This window comes from Enhydra lutris, unplaced genomic scaffold (genome assembly GCF_002288905.1).
Source record: "Enhydra lutris kenyoni isolate GAN:26980312 unplaced genomic scaffold, ASM228890v2 scaffoldscaffold58, whole genome shotgun sequence".
Classification (NCBI taxonomy): Eukaryota; Metazoa; Chordata; class Mammalia; order Carnivora; family Mustelidae; genus Enhydra; species Enhydra lutris.
In genome coordinates this window covers 18,085,457-18,105,594 of record NW_019154142.1, presented here as the reverse complement: position 1 = coordinate 18,105,594, position 20,138 = coordinate 18,085,457, and the positions used below count along the sequence as shown (strand labels likewise).

The 20,138-nt window shown below is 37.0% G+C and overlaps 1 protein-coding gene across 1 annotated transcript in view; it reads left to right on the top strand.

Moving 5' to 3' along the window:
- The window catches only part of LOC111158325 (four and a half LIM domains 5), a 45,560-nt gene that overhangs the window by 9,072 nt on the left and 16,350 nt on the right, over nucleotides 1-20,138 (top strand). The window contains exon 2 of the mRNA XM_022520301.1: nucleotides 19,279-19,449. Within this exon, the coding sequence (XP_022376009.1) occupies nucleotides 19,291-19,449 (159 nt within the window). The 5' untranslated portion in view covers nucleotides 19,279-19,290. The remainder of the gene's footprint in view (nucleotides 1-19,278; nucleotides 19,450-20,138) is intronic.

Here is a 20,138-nt window from a genome sequence, read left to right as displayed (position 1 = left end):
TAAAGAAATTTTCTGTGAGTCTCTCTCCCACGCCAGGATGGAAGCTTTTCACAGGAAGACCTGTTTACCTTCACTGCCAAGCACCGTGGATGGCCCAAGCTGGCACTCCAGAGCTCTTTGTGAAACCCACAGACCTAAAGTACACTGTGTTCAGAGAGCTGTTGGATATTGTTGGGTTTAAAACTGAAAAAACTTAAAAAACTGTTTAAAACTGTTTAAAACTGAAAAACTGTTTAAAAGTGAAAAAACTGTTAAAAGTGTTGGATATTGTTGGGTTTAAAGTGAAAAATGGAAGATCTGGAATGCTATGCTAATGAGCTTGGATTATGAAGGTCACAGAAAATAGCATGATTCAAACACAAGTCATCCAAAGATTCTGGGTTGGCCTCTATTTATAAAATGGGAGGAAAGTGGCTCTTTGGCTCTAAACCTTTAAGATTCTGTGGCCAGACAACTGACTTCTTTCTTCCTGCATTCATTCAACACATATTTGAGCCAAGCTCTGTGTTAGATGCCAGGGACACAGCCCTGAACCAGGCAGGAAATTCTCTGCCCCTGTGTGTATGACACATTGACATGCCTTAACAATTCACACACTGAGTGAGGCTTTGGGTGAAAATGAAAATAATACTAAATCATAACCAATATTTGTCAGCTAATACTATGAACATTTGGTTTCCAAGGGAATGATAACAGATTTTCCCATTTACTTTCTCTCCAAAATTAGCACGAGCCACCTGAGATCAACACATCATGTAGGTGTAAGCCACAGTTGCCCAGTGAGGCAGTGAGCATTTTGACTGTGGTCATTTCCCTTTGATAGATGCCGAGAACCAACTTTATCTAAATCTCTAAGACTGGGAACAGATAAAAAATTAAAGCTGGTTTTAGGGGTTCCTGGGTGGCTCAGTGGGTTAAGCCTCTGCCTTTGGCTCAGGTCATGATCTCAGGGTCCTGGGATGGAGCCCCACATCAGGCTCTCTGCTCAGCAGGGAGCCTGCTTCCTCCTCCCCTTCTGCCTGCCTCTCTGCCTGCTTGTGATCTCTCTCTCTGTCAAATAAATAAAATAAAATAAAAAAATCTTTTTAAAAAAGCTGGTTTTAAATATCACCATACAACCACTCAAATGGTCACCCCCTCTATCACCAACAAATTTTAAACTGTCGAGAGGGTGATTTGAAATTATTGATTAGTGTTATCACCAAAGAATAGGATATAATTCTGCCTTGTGTCTTTTCAAATCACATTCTTGTAGGAAGATTATTTTGCTTCAGGCAAAAATACTGGAAAAATTAGTTAACCTCAACTTCCACCACCCGCCCCCCATTCTCAACCCAAACACCTCCACACATGCCACACATGCCACACAGCACACATACCCATGCGTATTCACATACACACAAATATACAAACCACACATACACACACATCACTACCTCGTTTTGTTTTGTTTTGTTTTTTTAGATGAGGATACAGAAAATAAAACCAAATGTGGTTTTGGATTTTTCGCCCCAACTCCAGAGTAAATCAGTAATAGCTATAATGAACCAAAACTCAACAGAAATTGAATTGCCTTGAATGTTGGAGGGGACATGTACTTGCTTTTGAGGATAATTGGTTTGTTTTCTACAGCTAATGGCAGCTCGGCTTGAGCTACAGAATGAACCTCTCTGCTTGCACATGGGAGGTTGTCACCTGTCAGTAATTCAAACCTCGAGTGCCAGATACAAGGAAGGAGAGATTTTATTTTTTTTCACCTTTGGAAAAAAATCACAGCAGTAACCAAGGCCATCACTCCATACAATCTTTTATATACATGAAATGGCTTCCATTACCAGCCAGAAATCTGAACTCTGGTGGAAGCTGTTCCAGGAACCACTTTGTCAGCTTTAAAAAACAATGCGCTGGCCTGAACTTCAGTTTTTCTCACTTAATAGACGAGAGGAACAAACTAGGGAATTTCAAGAACCCCTCCCAGCTCCTAGATTTAGTGGTTCTGTCAAAATGGGACTGGATCAGAAGCATGCTTTTACAGGGAAGGCCAAATGTCAAAATGACTGGGGCTTTATGATTAGAGGCTTTATCTCTAAATATCTTATTGTACCCAAAGGGGATTCCTTTTCCTGAGTTTCCCAAAATTCTCTTCTGGGATCACCCTCCCAGAAGGTGTTTTGATCAAGTGTTTTGTTTGTTTGTTTGTTTGTTTGTTTGTTTTGAGTAAACTATTATAGCAAAGACTGGTTGTGAAACTAATTTATTGGGGGGTGGAAGTTAATACTTTCTTTGTCCTTGAGAAAACAAGGTCACATAGAGCAGAGCTGAGAAACAAATTGTGAAAAATTACCAAAATGGTGGTAAATGTAAGATTCTTTAAGTGGGTCTCTAAACTGTCAATCAATTTTGGCCGAACATAAAGAAAATTCTTCATATTGATTTAACAACCTGGTCCTGTATAGGTCACTCATTACAAAGTAGTAATCTAGTCTAAAAAGAAACTTGTTAAGATTCATGCAAATGACAGATGTAATAAAATAGTTGGTGATATTTTAAAAAACTCATTTTGATTAGCAATATGGGTATTTTCTATTAAGTGCCTACGAAATATTATTTGGAAGATATATTCCATTTTTCCTAATTTTTCTGGAAAGTAACTATGAGTATTACCTTTTGAATTTAGTTTCCATATCCATAAAGTGAGTTGAAACTAATCTATCTCTTCTAGGCCTTATATTCTATGATTAGGAACAAGAGAGTAAGGTGAAAATATATTTAGTCTTTTGATTTGTGTTAAGATTTTATTTAATTTTTAAAATAGACACATGCCTTTGGAACAAATTTCAAAAGGTACAGGGGCTATATAGACAGTGAAAAGTAAATTTCACTATACTGTGAAAAGTACATCTTTCCTGTATTCATCACACTGTGTCTTTGGTTTCTCCAAGAATGACTCCAAGTTTATTTGTTTTTTTGTGTGTGTGTTTTGAGACAGAGAGAGAGATGGGGCATGGAGTGGGGAAGAGAGCCAGGGGGAGAAAGAAAATCCTAAGCAAGCTCCATGCCCAGACCTGAGCCTGGCCACAAAGGCTCAGTCCCATAACCCTGAGATGATGACCCTGAGATCATGACCTGAGCTGAAATCTGAAGTCAAAAGTCAGATGCTTAAATGACGGAGTCACCCTGGTACCCTGACTCTAAGTATTTTTTAAATGAAATGTTAGTTGCTAAGAAGCCAAGATTGGCTTTGATCAATACCACATATTACAAATCTACTAGGATAACAAATTGTAAATATTCTTAAAATTTTGTCATTTTCCACCTATAATTATTCTCATTCCTATATGCTTTCCTTTTCAGCAATGTTTATACTTGCATATACTTGCATGATTGTTTTTAAGATATATTGATATGTATTCTCTCATTTGCTCTAAAGCACCATTTATGGACATCATTTACAATATTCCGCTTTGCAAGGCAAAATATAAATGCCATTTTTTTTTACCATATATGTATCCTAGCATTGTCAAAATACCAAAAATTAGAATGTTAATAATTGAATGGTTTTATAAAATGTTACTGTTATCTGTCCCCCAAAATCAACTGAAAGTTAAGAATCTGGTGATGGGGGGACGCCTGGGTGGCTCAGTTGGTTAAGCAGCTGCCTTCGGCTCAGGTCATGATCCCAGCGTCCTGGGATCGAGTCCCACATCGGGCTCCTTGCTTGGCGGGGAGCCTGCTTCTCCCTCTGCCTCTGCCTGCCATTCTGTCTGCCTGTGCTCGCTCTCTCTCCCTCTCTCTCTGACAAATAAATAAAATCTTTAAAAAAAAAAAAAAAAAGAATCTGGTGATGGGGTACCTGGCTGGCTCAGTCAGTTAAGCGTCTGCCTTTGGCTCAGGTCATGATCCCAGGACCCTGGGATTAAGCTCTGAGTCAGACTTTCCGGTCAGCAGGGAGTCTGTTTCTCCCTGTCCGTCTCTCTCTCTTGCTCTCTCTCTCAAATAAATAATCTTTTTTCAAAATTTAATTAATTAATTAATTTGGTGATAGTTTAGAAATGTCATGCATATGACAAGGGATGCATATGTCTTAACACCAGGCCTTAGTAACAGGCTGCTGGGCTTCACAGAAGTGCTTGGGACTCTGTCCTCCCCAGGTCTGTAAAGGACCAGGCAGAGTTCTCTCATCCAAGGTCCAGCACTCCCCTCCCAGCCATGGGCTCTGTAGAAGTCAAAAAGCTGCAGATACCACTAATTTTGAACACAGAACAAAAAGATCCAAAGAGACAGCAAATACCTACTCCATGCCTACAATCATCTGCAAAACTGCTGGTGGACATGCAAAGAGATAGGACCCTTGTTATCCTTTGCTTTGGCCTCTTAGTTCCAAGGAAAAACGAGAGTATCTGGAGCCTCCCCTCCAGAAATCAAGGAAAAGGTGCTTGATGAGCACTTCTAGTTGCTGGGGAATCATGTTATCACATGATGCCCCCTCCATCAGAAGATTCTAAGACTGGAGGTGTTACAGCTTATTTTCCTGATCTTGAGCCATCATCACTTTCAATAACATAGAAATCTTTAACAATTACCATCAGTTTTATCCAAGACATTCTGAAAGATCACCCACCAAGTATGGGGCATCACTAGGCTTCAAATAGAGTGCAGAAATGAGTAAGACACAGTGGCTGCCCTCAGTGAATTTATATTATGGTTATAAGAAATACAACAAACCTCCAGAGCATCTATCATACAAGGTAGAATATAAACAATATCTAAGAAAAACAAAAAGGGCATTCATCAAACATTCATAATACAATTTATAAATGTGCCTTTATATACTTTAAAATTCAGAAATGTCTGCAGCTGTAAGCCCAAGGTGAAATAGAACTTGTTGACAGGCTGCCTTTGTTTCAGAAGGTTCAAAAAGGAACTCTTCTTTCGGCATTGTGTTTTATGAATTTGAAGATCATAAACCAACAGAAGCTATAATGCACATTATTGCCAGGATATATGAAAGCCAATATATTGTATGGTTAGACTTGGCTTATTCTCAGGAAAGAATTATGTGATTATCATGAAATCTTATTCATTGCTCTTAGTTGAATGGCTACAAGTTCTTCCTAACTAATTTGTTTAAATGGAGTTATCATTTAGGTAAGTCATGGATTTAAAAAACTACTTTATAGGCTTTATTGGATAAAGAATACATCTATCATTTTATATTGCCCACCTTCCAAATAAAGAACACCCTTACTTTTCTTGGATAATTTCTAATACTGGTTTATCAGAATAGAGATGGTTTATTTCTTATATTTAAAAACATATTTGTTTAAAAGAAAATAATAGGAAGTATTTTTTTTGTTTGGTTCTCCTATATTATAAGGAGTATGTAACTTTTAGTTTTTCAAGATTTGATAGGGTTCAGATGAACCGACTGTTCTGTGAAGATTGGCACACTTGGCACAGTGCCTGGATCCATGGTTATTAACAGGTTATTAACCTAACCTGCTTACATTGAACATCCTCTTAAGATGAATTAATTGAGTGAGGATTGAGTTTCTCATCACAAATTATGGAGGGAAATTAGAGTTTATTTTAAAACACCAGGGAAAATAAAATAGCCATCTTGGCTTTACAGTGATTAACTCACAATCTTTTTCTAACCCATGATACTGAACTCAAAAATGGAAAGAAAAAGAGGTACAAAAGACATTGTATTTTCTCTCTGATAAAGTATATCCCCCAGACCATAGCATATTTTTCACGTGATCTCTTGCGCTCAAACAGCTGGCCCTGTGGGGGTGACTCAGCTGATGAGTGTGTGTTACAGACATGGCCGAGATTCCAGATTCAGTCCTTCCTCAGTAGCCTTCGTTTTTACAATGGCAGATTCCACTTCTTGCTAAAGAAGCTTGTAGTTGTCATTAGATGCAAGGGGAGGCAGACAGAAACAGGATTAAATAAAGGAATCAAGGGTGCTCCCTACTCACTGTTAGAAAACAGCTCCTAGTGTTTACATAGATAGTAGTTAATGAGTATGACGAAGTTGTTCTTCAAATGAAAGGAAGACCAACATAACAAGACAAACTGATAAAATTACTACCCTTGAGGATACAATTACTACTCCAAAGAGTATTCGTTGAATTTTCCAAAAAAGCATAGAGAGGAGGCAAGGGAAATACTTTCTAATATTTATATTAGCTGTGCAATGTCTTCATAGACTCCATCTGTAGGAAATGGGGTTAATTTGGGGGCTTCATACACAAGAAACATTCAGTCCCTGCCCCTACCATGTGCTGACCTATGCTAAATACTTTTAGATAAAATGTCTTTTCGTGCTGTCCCTATGTTTACCAAACCCTGCACTTAATCAGAACCTCAAGACTTTGAGGAGACCCTAAGTCAACCTAGGAACAGATCTGCTTTTTCAATACACATTTTACAGAAATAACAGTAATTTTGCAGGAAGTGGAAGAGAAAACTCAGCTCAAACCTACTGAAACGCTCCTGGTTCCTTTGTGCTCAAAATACAGAAGCAAACTTAACAATGAATTTAAAAACAGAAAATTGGGATCTGAATAGACAGAGATTTAGATAATCCAGTTTCATCTTAAAAGGACTGTTTTTCTTTAGTCTTGACAATTTTCTTACACCCCAGTGAGGAAAAAAGAAATCGAGGATGGTATTAAACCTACATATTTTACGACTTATTTTTAAAGAATATAATGTTTGATAAAATATAGTTATATATTACCATGATCTATTTACCACTATTTCAGTAATAACTGCTATAACTAGATGATTCTGAATGTAATCCCTCCAAGAAAACCATCAAAGCATTTTTTATTTCCTTTGTTAGTATCCATAGAACAAATTAACCAGATGGAAGGCTCTGGTCAGCTGTTTTGTTTCATGGGAGAGTAGTTCATCAGCTCTCAGGAGAATTTGTATTTGACCTTTCCACACAAGACATTCAGCTTCCAACAAACTGGTTTTGCAAATATGTCCCTAGAGACTAATATCAAACATTCCACCACAATTCTATGAAGCTAGTTTTAGGTTATTTTTGATTGATGGCCTGAAGTTATGGCTTTAGTTATTTTTAAAAATTGTTGAGTTTTTTAAAAGTTGTGTTTGGCGGGGGGGGGGAGAAATAACTTCCTTCTTCAAAATGGGAACTAGTTATAATTACATATTTTCCATCAAGTCAAGTATACCTACAGCTGATTTACCCATGACTTTTCCATTCTTACATCTCAGCTGATACTTGGGTGGGATCATGAGCAGCTATTACTGTTCTCATTTATAGTTAAGGAACATAAGGACCCGGAAGGTTCAATGGTTTCCGCAACAGTGGATAAGTAATATGCCAGTGCTTAAGCAAATGGTGCAACCATCCACAGCTTCGGATTTCTAACCTAGTTCTTCTGAATATGTTCTGTCTTGGGTTACAAGCAAAAGCAGCTAAGGAAGTACATGCAGGTCTGCTCAACTCAACCCTCAGAACCAGGAGAAGAGAGGAAAACCTAAAAGTAGAACTTCTTTATGAATTATCTTAACTCCTTCATATTTTTAAAAATATGTGCATTTTAACTGCTTCTGCTGTAAAACATATACTTGCCCCATCTGGCCTAGTTTACACAGACTTTGGAAGATTTACTTTTTAATATATCTCATTTAACTTCCCTAAACTTTGTCAAATTGAGTGACTACTCAATCAAACAGCTCACATCAGAGATCTCAGAAGACAAAGACCTTGTGATCTGGGTAAAGACATGGTTTGTCTCAAAATGCTATGTGCACAGACCTGAAAAGCCTGGTGTAACTTCCAACAGACAACTGAAGTATCTCATTCAACATCCCACTGCTGATAGGGGCACCTAGGTGCCTCAGTCAGGGAGTCTGCTTCAGGATTCTCTCGCTCTCTCCCTCTCCCTCTGCCCCTCCCCTTGCACACGCTCTCTTGCTTATAAATAAATAAATAAATAAATAAATCTTTTTTGAAAACTGTTAATAGAAGTGTATTAGTCCTCGTAGTTTAGAGAAAAACCTCTTTAATAATATCAGCAGATAAACCACCTACTTCTGCTATTTCTTTGATATCTTCCTTGGCTGGTAGTGGAGGAGCCCTCCAGCTGTCTTCTTTGGCTGCCCTCACAGGGAAAGTGAAAGGACATTCCTTGCCACAGACGGGCCCTTGGGGCTTTGCCTTCTGTTCCCTCACCTTCATTTTCCATCCTTTGACATATTTGCCACAGAGGTAACAGATACAAATGAATTCACTACTCAAGTGGACAGACACTTAGCCTACTAATTCTTAGCTCTTTTCTACTTGAGGATTTATGCTTTATTCTGTTGATAGAAATCCTCTTTAGATACGTGTTTCCATCAGTACTTGTCTTGGACTCCAAGCCCTCAGAGACCAGGACGTTTTCCAGGCATTTGTTTTTTCAGTCATAAATCATGTTCTGAGGTGCTGCTCAGACCTGAGATACACAAATGAAATAAGCAACATCCTTACTCTTTGAGGAGCTCACGAGTGAGAGAGAGAGACATATGGGACAAAAATACTGTCACAAAATGTGGCAAAAAGAAAGCAGACATATGTATGAACTAATGAGAGCAACAACTCTTTCCTGAGGGATATAAGAAAGCTACAGAGAGAAGGATTTTTAACTGGACCTTGATGGTTGAGGAGAAGCATCAAGCAGACAAGGTCAGTGTGACAGGGAGGAGGGCATTAGATACAGAAGAAAAGCCCTGGGTAGATGCTCAACAGCATAAATGGATGTAATGTATTAGAAGACCTGAGAGTCACTGGCAGGTGCTGAAGCATAGATGAGATGAGGGTGTGTTGGGCAGTGCTGGGTCTGGAGAGGGCTGGAGAGAGGGGGAAAAGTAGCAAGGTAGTAAAGGGTCTTTATGCTAAGTAATGGAGTTTAGACTTCATTTTATAATAAAACATGAGTCACTGGGATTTTTTTCCCGAGGGGAGATGATCAGAGGAGACTGAGAAAGATTCTTCCTGAGCATGTGGAGAATGTTCTAGAACTCCCTAGGGGAAATTGAGCTTATCATTAGAGAACAAAAGTCATGTAGTAGAAATGTGCTTGGTTCCACTCAATAGAAGACAAAATCTTTAATAATCTCTCAGGTCAATGTAAACCACTATGACCCATCAGAGATAAGAAAAGGGCCTAAACGAAGATTGAAAGGATGCTTCCGAAGTGGGATCTATAGGCTGTGGTACCCAATAAACATAGGTAGGGGGTGTGGGCAGGGAGGAAGGAGAGGAGAATGGTAGAAACTGTTGCCTCAGGAGTGTAGGCAATTATCTAACAAGGCACTGTAGATAGTTTCTATAACCACAGAGCATAGGGAAATCTATTTTGTTCAATGAGGTTTCCAAAATGCTCCTGACTGGCCATCAGAGCAACAATTCAAGTTAAAATCCAAAATGGGAGGGGTGCCTGGGTGGCTCAGTGGGTAAAAGCCTGTGCCTTCGGCTACGGTCATGATCCCAGGGTCCTGGGATCGAGCCCTGCATCGGGGGGGGGGGGGGCTCTGCTCAGCGGGGAGCCTGCTTCCCTTCCCCTCTCTCTGCCTGCCTCTCTGCCTACCTGTGATCTCTGCCTGTCAAATAAAGAAATAAAATCTTTAAAAATAATAATAATAATAAAATCCAAAATGGGAAAATCACAAATAAATTCAGTTAAGTATAGTCTGAATTAAGATTCTTCATCCTGTTTCTGTTTCCACTGAAGTTTGGTAGATCAATCACGAATCTCAAAGACTTCATCATTTTGTACTAACACTTCCCGAGAGGATTTGACTATTCCCTACACCATTTAGATTTAGTTCCTCCCCGAGTTCTTCCCTAAAGGAAAGCAGAAACAAATCTACGTTACTGAGTCAAAGAAAGCCTGAATGGGCAGTTGAAATAGTCATACCACACTCTCCTAGGACCATGGATGTATTCATACAGACTGAGCAAAGCTGCTTGGAATAACCCGATGGAAATTAAGCCAGAAATCCCTGTGAACGTTGAATTGAAGAGCAGTATGCTTTTATATATGTGAAAAAGTAGTAGTTATGGCATTATTTGTATCTATTTAGCCAAAGTTACAGATCATGTATCAGAGACAGAAGTAATCTTAAATACCATTTACTGTATATCCTCTATTTTCAGGATTACAATCAATGTGATGATTTTATACGTTATCACCCGCTTCCATAGGGAACAAAAAGCTGTTACCAAAACAAAGTAAGTTATAATCGATGTTTAGAATTTAAAAATATGGTAATTCAACCACCTCAATAAATAAAATTCCTCAAAAATACACCCAAAATAGAGACGTTACTGGAAGCCAGAAGACTCAAATTATATCTTTGTACATTTCAACTCCACCATAAGATGGAAAAGCCCTCTCACTTTTGAAACTTATAATCGATGACAGGAGAGTCATAAGGTACATACAGAATTGTCCTTGATTTGCGCAATGTTCATGCACAAAGCTCATGCATATTGTAACCATGTTCTTGCTTGCACACTTCCACAGTTCTGAGAAATACAGAATGTGTGAGAGACAACTGCTCCCCTTTTTTGCATCTAAAAAGGTCCCCCTTGGGGTGCCTGCATGGCTTTGTTGGTTAAGCATCTGCTTTTGGCTCAGATCATGATCTCAGGGTCCTAGGATTGAGCCCATTTTGGGTTCCCTGATCAGCGAGGAATCTGCTTCTCCCTCTCCCACTGCCCCTCCCTTCATGGGTGCACAATCTCTCTCTCCCTCTCTCTCTCTGTCTCTCTTTCTCAAATAAATAAATAAAATCTTCAAAAAATAAAAAGTAAAATAAAATGGTCCCTTTCAGGTCCCTTTTGATTCAGTCAACATACATCCCAGATCTTCCCTGTTTAGACAATTTCCATGACCACCATCAGCAGGCAAAGCCTTTCTCTAGATATTACTACGTCCTTATGGATTATTTCTCTTTTGATAAACATAAGAAAGGATTGTTTAATACATACTACTCTCCTTATTTATCATCAACACATTTTTTGAAATCTCTAAAAAAAATAAAGTATTTCACATATAGGAAAGAATATTTCTAATATATATGCAAAGTACAATAGCAACTTAGTCTAAGAAATCAAACATTTCCTATAGATCTTTGTAGATTTTTTTCATAGTTTCAGGTTTTTATTTAAATTGCAGTTAGTTAACAGATAGTAATATTGTTTCAGGAGTAGAATATAGTGATTCATCACTTACATACAACACCCAGTGCTCAATCGCAAGTGCCCTCCTTAATCCCCATCATCCATTTAACCCATTCTCCATCCATATTCCCTGAGCAACCCTGTTTGTTCTCTACAGTTAAGAGTGTGTTTCATGGTTTGCCTCTCTTTTTGTCCCCCTATGTTCACCTGTTTCATTTCTTAAATTCCACATATGAGTGAAATCATATAATGTTTGTCTTTCTCTGACTTATTTTGCTTAGCATAACATACTCTATCTAACTCCATCCATGTCATTGCAAAAGGCAAGATTTCATTCTTTCTGATGGCTGAGTACTATTCCATTGTGTATATATATACCACAAACTCTCTATCCATTCATCAGTCAGTGGGCATTTGTGCTCTTTCCATAATTTGGCTATTGTTGATAGTTTTGTTATAAACATTGGGCTGCATGTATCCTTTGGAATCAGTGTTTTGGTATCCTTTGGGTAAATACCTAGATCCTATATATTTGAAACCCTTTTTGCAACTTCTCAATACCCTAATTCCAGAAGTTAATCTTAAATTGCATTCTGATTTTTGTATTTATCACCATCATGCTTCTTAAAATAGCTTGAATAATACATATTTATTATGTTTAATGACATGTTAACTAACATATTAACATGCATTTTTAATATGTTAACCTATTTATTATCATTCCTAATAATCGGTTTGGGCTGTTCTTGAACTTTATAAAAGTGTATTTACTTTTTGCAACCTACTTGCTTCACTCAATATTGTAAAGTTCATCTATGAGGATGCATTACCTGCAATTAATTTTTTATACTTCATTTTCTGTTTGTTGTTATAAGAATTAGATTTTTGAGTATAGACCTTTTATCCAGCAACTCCATTAACCCACTTACAAATTATAATTGTTTATTAAAGAATCATTTGGATTTTCTTCACATAAAATCAGTCAGCAACAAATAATGACAGTTTACTTGTTCCCTTTCAATTCTGATATTTTTCTTTTTCTCATCATAGTGCACTGGCCAGGACCTTTCACATAAAACTGAATACAAGTGATGATCACAGACATTTTTTTTTTCTGTTTCTGATCTCAGAGTAAAAGCTATCAGCATTCACCATTAGATATGCTTGCTATTTTTCAAATTACATTAAAGAAATTCCTTTTATTCTTAGTTTACTAAGTTTTTGATTATGAATTGAAGTCAAATTTCATCAAAGGCCTTTAATGCATCTACTAAGATAATTACATGGTTTTCTCTTTTACTGGTTAAATGTGGTTAAATCTTTTCAATTTTAAACCAAAATTGCATTCCTGGGAGAAACGCAATCTATCATGATATGATTAACATTTTCACATATCACTAGGGTCAGTTAGTTATTATTTGAGGAAAGATTGTGTATACTGCAAAATTTATTGTTTATTATAAGCATAATTGGCCTATAAGTTTTTTTCGTTCGTGTTTTCAGGTTTTGGTATCAGAGTTTTAATGGGCTCACAAGATGCTTCCTGTTCATAATATTTGGCATACCTTATTAGGCATGGTGCTATTTCTTAAGGCTTGGTAAAATTCACTGGTGAAGCCATTTGGGCTTGCATTTTACTGTGATCCTAGGCTTTGAATAACAAATTCAGTTTTTCTGATAGTTACCAACTAGTTATAATTTTATATTGTTGTATCAGTTTTAATATTTTATTTATCTTAGAAGTTTCCCATTTTATCCAAATTTTCTAATTATTTAACCAAAGTTCTTCCACAGAGTCCATGTTTATTTATATATACCTCTATATTTACAATTGTTTTTTACTGCTTTCTTCATCTCTGAGCTTCAATCTAAGATCAATCAATGCTTCTTTTGCCTGAGAAGTGGTTTTTGGTATTTATTTTAATTTGGGTGTGCTCTGGATATATTCAGTTTCTGATTGTCTGAAAAATGTCTTTTGTCCACCTTCATTATCAAAAACCGTTTTATCTGAGGATAAAATAGGTTAGCTTCTAATTTCTTTCAGCAACTTTTACCTTATCTTCCCATTTCTAGCTTCCATATTTTTCTATTGGGAAGTAGGTAACTTCTTAATTTATTGTTACAATGCACATAATATTTTAACCCTATATTTTAGATGTTATGTGCCCTTGGTTTTTAGTGGTTTTGCCCTGAGATGCCTCAGTGTGTGTGTTTTTAGCCTGGTTGAGGTTCATAGTTTTTGCTTTGTTTTGTTTTATAAATTTGTAGCATGATGTAATCTGTCAGTTTTGGAAGACTGGCCATTATTTCTTCAATAAGAATTCTCCTGGGGCTCCTAGGTGGCTCATTCAGTTAAGTGTCCCATTCTTGATTTTAGCTCAGGTCATGATCTCAAGGTCCTGGGATTGAGCCCTTTGTTGGGCTCTGCTCTGGGTGTGGAGCCTGCTTGGGATTCTCTCTCTCTCTCTCCCTCTGCCCTCCCCCCACCTCTCTCTCTACTTCTCTCAAAAAAAAAAAAAAAGAGGAAGAAGAAGAAAAAAAAAGAAAAGAATTCTCCTTCATGTTCCCCATAAAACATGTAAAACACACTTTTTTTTACATGGGAAGAACAATAATATTTGTTGACCAAATGGAATATTCAAAAATAGAATCCAAATTGATTTGCCTGTTTGTGGTATGTTCATCTTCCAACCCTTTCTATCATTATCTTTAAATTAATTTTCATGAGTATCAGTTCAAAAAATTTCAGTCATCTATTTTCAGTCATCAGTGGTTATTTTCTTTTCTATAGAAAAAATATGTTCAACTCCAATTTGTCTTCCAATATTTGCCTTCTCCTGCCCTGTAAGCCACTTTGAATAAACTACTTGTCACTTCCCATACCTGCCTCATATATCCGAGTATGAATGTCTGCCCTAATTCTGTTGCTCTATCTTAAGTGCCCTTCCCCACATCTCCAGGGAAAGAGAGGTTTGCACAGGCTAAGACCCCAGGCTTCAGCTTCTGACCAGTAGATTTGAATTCTAGATCCAACATTTTTACCAGTCAGGTGCTCTTGGCCTCACTAAGCTTTGGTTTCTTCATAATAATATGAAGAATTGGGATAATAATAATAGAGCATTAAGTGAGGGGTAAAGGAGATAATCCATACAAAACGGTTAATACAGCCCTTGGGACTCAGGTAACATGAATATTTGATATTATATTTGTATTATAAAATACCAAGGGTAGGAGTGACCAATCTTTGCCCACCTCTACATCCATTCTGCTCTGTAATCCAGAGATCAGAGACCTACTGCGGCTGCCCCTGATACCATTACAACTGTTTCTCACAGCCAAAACTCCAGTCACTGAACCCTGGACAACCTGAATCCCAAGCATTTCAAAATAGTAGAAGCCACTCACATAGCTCTGACACAGTCTGCCAGCATCAACAGTAGCAGGAACACATTCTCCATTTCCCTCCCAGCATCCAGTTTACACACATGGTTTGAGTTAGCAGAGCCAAATTTGCCTCCTGAACACCAGCTGAAGAGGGGCCAGGAAATATTTTTAGCTTCCTGACCTCTTGAGCGGGGAGGGTAAAGCCAAAGTTGAGAGAGCTAACCTATAATATCTACTGCATGATTCATTCAAACTCCACCTTCTCCAACTTGTTCCTGGATTTTTCCTAATTAAAAGTCATCATTCTTCCGTCTCCTCTAACTTGGTGGTGTTCACCACCATTGGACAAACCTCATTGGACATTAAAGCACCTTGGACCTGAAAAAAGCACTTATTCTTGTTCTTCGCATCCAGAAGTTCTGATTTAATTGGTTCGGGGTAGGGGTGCACTATGGAAATTTTTAAGCCCCCAGGTGCACTCTGTGTTTAGAACCACTGCTCTAAATTCTTACAATCTTTCATTTCTCCTCATCACTTCCTTACTTCTGTTTAGTTATTTATAAAATGTCCTTACCTTTCCTACTAGATGATAAGTTCTCTGAGGATAAGATTTGAATCTACTCTCTTTTATGTCCTTCACAACTTCTGGTGGATTACTTTGCAAATAAAAAAAAAAACTTTAATGTTGATTGACTACATGAATAAATGATGTATAATGCCTTGCAAACAAAAGCATATTAAAGATACCACACATCAAGTCCCTGCCTCCCTCCTGCTTGACATTGTCTCAAGTACATTTCTTGTGAATCTATTAATTCTGCTCAGCATAGTAAAAATATAAATGGATACATTGCTCACAGCATCAGTCTTCTAATCAATAATTCACCATAAAATATAACTTGACACAAAATTATTCTTGGTTTGAAAAAATAACATCTAAGCAATGGCATTTTAAGTTTTTGGAAACTATTGCCAATAAACTCATATCCTTTTAAGTAGAAATCTGAAATAAAGGAGGGAACACTGGTCATGACACTGGATTTATGAGCTACTTATTTATTTTTAGATATATCAGTTCTTTGCTATATCAGTGCTATGTCAGTGCTATATCTCTAAATCTATCTTTTAAAACCCCAGTATGCAAAGATAAAAATTCTGTACTTAAACTATTGTATAATTACAGAATGACTTTGAAAGAAGTTTGACTAGAATATATCTAGTTGAAATATATAATCCCTTTGAAAGAAGTTTGACAAGAACGTCTACTTGATATTGATACTAGCATTTCTGAATTTATACCTAAAAAAATTAAATGCTATCCAACTGGGTTACATTGTTAATATTAAGATTTCTTATCATGTATTATTATAGATCTGTTTTTTAAATCTTTGAAAGAAAGAAAGATTTACAATATTTGAAAGGGAAATTTTTCCCAGTATCTTTGCCAAATTAACCCTCAGATGGGGGCTCCTGAGACAAAAATCACATGGTCCTCATCCCCTTTCTTACAGCTTTGAGTGTTAGGAAATGATTAAGAGCAAGCCATTTGATCTGCTCTCCCAGCTACGAAGTTATTCCCCAAGTATTTGAAAATAGTAATGTTAGGGATAAAGAAGAGGAAAAAGGACAGAATGATGTTGAGAAAAGAATAAGGTTAGGTAAAAAGTGACTGGATTAGAGAAATACAATTTTTCTCTTGCCTGCCCCCACCCCATTTAGAGCTGCTTGTATTAAAAGCTCAAATAGATTTAAGAAGCTTTAGCTTCAAAGTCTTGAAAATCTGTTCCCAAGACTCACCATTTCCCAACTTCAGAAGAGATCCCGTGCCATTCTCCCATTTGTCTTTTCTACTTCCTTTTTTGCCCAAATCAAGAACGTTCCTCCCTCCCTCCTCCTCTTCCTTCCTGAGTTCCAACAACTTAACATTTTTTTTTTTCAACTTAACATTCTTAAAATCTCCCCAGGAAGGTTTCCTGATGCTATAGCTCCTCACCCTCTTCTCTATTAGCTCCTTAAGACCTCCATGGTTCCAGTAGAATATGTATCACTTATATGGTTATAACCCCTCTTTGGACATTGTTCACATACCTACAGGTAAATAAGAGACTTCATGAAAATGAGGGCTGAATTACTTAGTGTATTTTCCCCAACCAAGAATAAGAAAATGAACATTTAGTTTGTTCTCTTACCTCAAATTATGTCCACTACGACCAAGATAAGAGTTATACTAAGAGAATCCAGACTTCTGGAGGGCAGGGAATTCAAATATTACAGAGTAGATATTCAACACATGTTGACTCTCTCACTGTATACTGCAAAATCACAAGGTTTTGAGATGTTGAAATGACTGTTCTCACCCTACCCAACTCTCTGATACTGCTTTAAGGGGAAAAAAAAAAAAAGACAAAATAAGAAATAACTTTCTTCTTTAGGTGTGCCTGAGTGGCTCAGTGGGTTAAGCCTCTGCCTTTGGCTCAGAAGTCATGACCTTAGGGTCCTGGGATCAAGCCCTACATCTGGCTCTCTGCTCAGCAGGGAGCCTGCTTCCCCACCGACCCCGCCTGCTGCTCTGCCTAGTTGTGATCTCTCTCTCTCTCTGTCAAATAAATAAAATCTTAGCCAAAAAAGGAAATAAAACTTTCTCCTTAAAAAAATACTAAAATATGGTCCATTTTGTTAAGAATTTTCTAGGGAGCAAGACCTATTATGTGGTTAGGATGGCGATACTTATTTAGATAAATATATTTATTGATATATATTCTGATATCTATATGTATATATTTATAAAATAAATGAGATATAGGTATTGCAGTGTTGTGTTTAAAATGCTGAAACACTACCAGTTTTGTAATCCCTTCAGTTGCGTCTTCATTTTATCAGATACCAAAAGCCTCACAAAATGGAAGTAGACTGGGAGTTGCCTTGCTCCACGATGCTATTATATACATCTAATGCCAAATAAATACTAATAATGAAAATGGCATTTTCCATACAAAGTGATGAAAGTTAAAGGTATATATACCTTATTTCACTAAAGAGATAAACACATGATCACTGTAAATGTGAATAAAACTCGCATTTCAAAATCTTTCAAGGGCATCAAATCTGTTTTCCTCCTGTTTCTAAGTCCTCAGTAACTCTTTGAGTGTGTTTGTATTCACTTGGAAAGGACATTTCTGTGGAATTAATCAAATAGAGAATTCAATGTTCCTTGCAGATAATTTTGGCATGTTCCATTGGGAACTTTCTAGTATGAACTTTCATCTTCCCTGGGGAAAAAAACCCACATGTTCTAAATCCTGTCTTTTCTTTGTTAGTGAAGAACAATATAGCAAAGCTGCCACGTACAGAATTAATGACAATATATATTCAGCAAGACAGTCTTCTGAATACCTCATCATTAAATAAAAGAAGGCAAAAATGTATGGGAATACAATTTGAATGTACTAAATAAAAACTTGCATTAAAAATGCTGTAAAAACTAACTGAACATAATAAAAAATTTTTCAAAAAATGTAAAAAGCATCACAATAATTAATGGATTTTCTGATTTTGCTAAAATTAAAAAAAAAAAATTTCCAAGGTAGAGAATTAGGACATATTCATACCTCCTAATATATCCCAGTAAATCCAGAGATAACAAATCTAATTTTCCAAGAAAATCAGTGATAGTGCTTTTGATGACAATGAAAAACTCATGTTCGATGCCTAATTAAACCTTTTGAAAGCCATATGTTCTGTTCTTTACTGGTTTCTTATCCTTGTCTTTATGTTTCATAACCGTTTCTCATTCAGCAAATGCCCCTGCAATTCACCATTCTATATACATCTTAGTTTTAGTTTAGTTCTAAAACCTAAAGAAGGTTTGAGTTCTTTCCTACCACTGATGGTTTCCATTGTGCTTCTACGTCTGGGCAATTGCTCAACGGTAACCAGAAAGACCAAGCGCTTGGACTAAGTCTTACCTGCTTAGGAGTTGTATTTGGCCAGTTTAGTGTGGGCCATCCCAAAGGAAATGCCCAGGAGGCGAGCGTAGCTTCAGCTATGGATCTCGGAGTCAACAGCATATTTGGGGAGGTTCAAGCCACAAGGAAGGAGGATGTCCCAACAGAGTATGTAGTACAGGCAGATCTAAGGACTAATGGGCAGAACTCTTCTTAAGGGCCCAATAATAATTTGAGAAATAAAAGAATGGCCTAGAAAATGACAATGTGCTTGATTAGTAACTTCTATTTCAGATGGTTGTGATTTCCAAGGAACTCTACCTCCAGAACTCTCCAGCAAGTTAGTAAGTGATGACAGTTAGTGAAAGACCTATCAACAGTTCATGTTTATATCCTTGAGGTGGAACTGTCCTCTTTCAACACGTATCACATTTTCATTGAAGTTCACATTAGTGAATGACGAATACAAGATGTTTTGCATAATCTGGCTACTGGCTTACTGCATTTTGTTAACAAAACACACAGGAACTGCCAAAATGGGAGAGGAGCCTTTCCTAAATCACTCCAAACATCACCATGACTAGAGCATATTTTCCTAAATTGGTAGTTTTGGGGGTTTTTTTTGTCTGTTTTGCTTAAGATATAAATTCATTCAAGTGTTTGGATCCTATTAAGGCTTGATAATTTCTCTTATAAAAAATTTTCTTTCATGTACGTGAATCATTTTCTTATTCACAGGACTGATCCAAAATGACAACTGCTCAATTTGATTGTCAATACTGCACAGCATCACTTCTTGGGAAGAAGTATGTACTAAAGAATGACAATCCATATTGTGCTTCATGTTACGATCGTATCTTTTCTAACTATTGTGAGGAGTGCAAAGAACCAATCGAATCAGGTTCCAAGGTAGGTCTTCAATTCACAGAATGACTGCATGCGAACAATCAGACCAATGCTTGGGAATGTCTCGTTTCCTTCAGTATTGACTGTTAATACTGTATTGCTCCACTACTGGATATAAGCACCTTCAAAGTTACCATCATGACCAGGTATGGTGTCTAGCACTATGAAACACAATATACATTTTAATCCTCACAGTGGTCTTAGAAGATAGTTAAAGATGCTATAAAGATTAAGGAGATTATGTTACACAGCGAAAATGCTGATTTATTTCTGGAATAACAAGAGTATAAATGGATAAATACATAAATCATTGCAAGCGTAGAGATTCAAAAATCTGTATTTTCTGACTTCGAATCAGGCTCATCTCCCCTAAATCCACTGTGCCCTTATAGAGCCCATTCCTCCCACAATGCACATTGCTGTTTTTTTCTTTTTCTTTTTGTCTTTGTGTTGTGGTGTTGAGATTTTGTTTAATCTCAAACAATAATAGGATATTACAACCTAAAAATAAAAATCATTCCATGATTTCCATGATCCTACAGTTTACAAAAGGAAGGAAGAGGAAATCTGAAGAAAAAAGAGTTTATTTTCCATCTGTCTTCAGTGACCAACTAAGAAAGCCCCAGGCTCTAGCTCTTAATTGCCCCAGAGAGCCTCCTCTCCATGGGTAATAGTATCAATGACAACTTTCC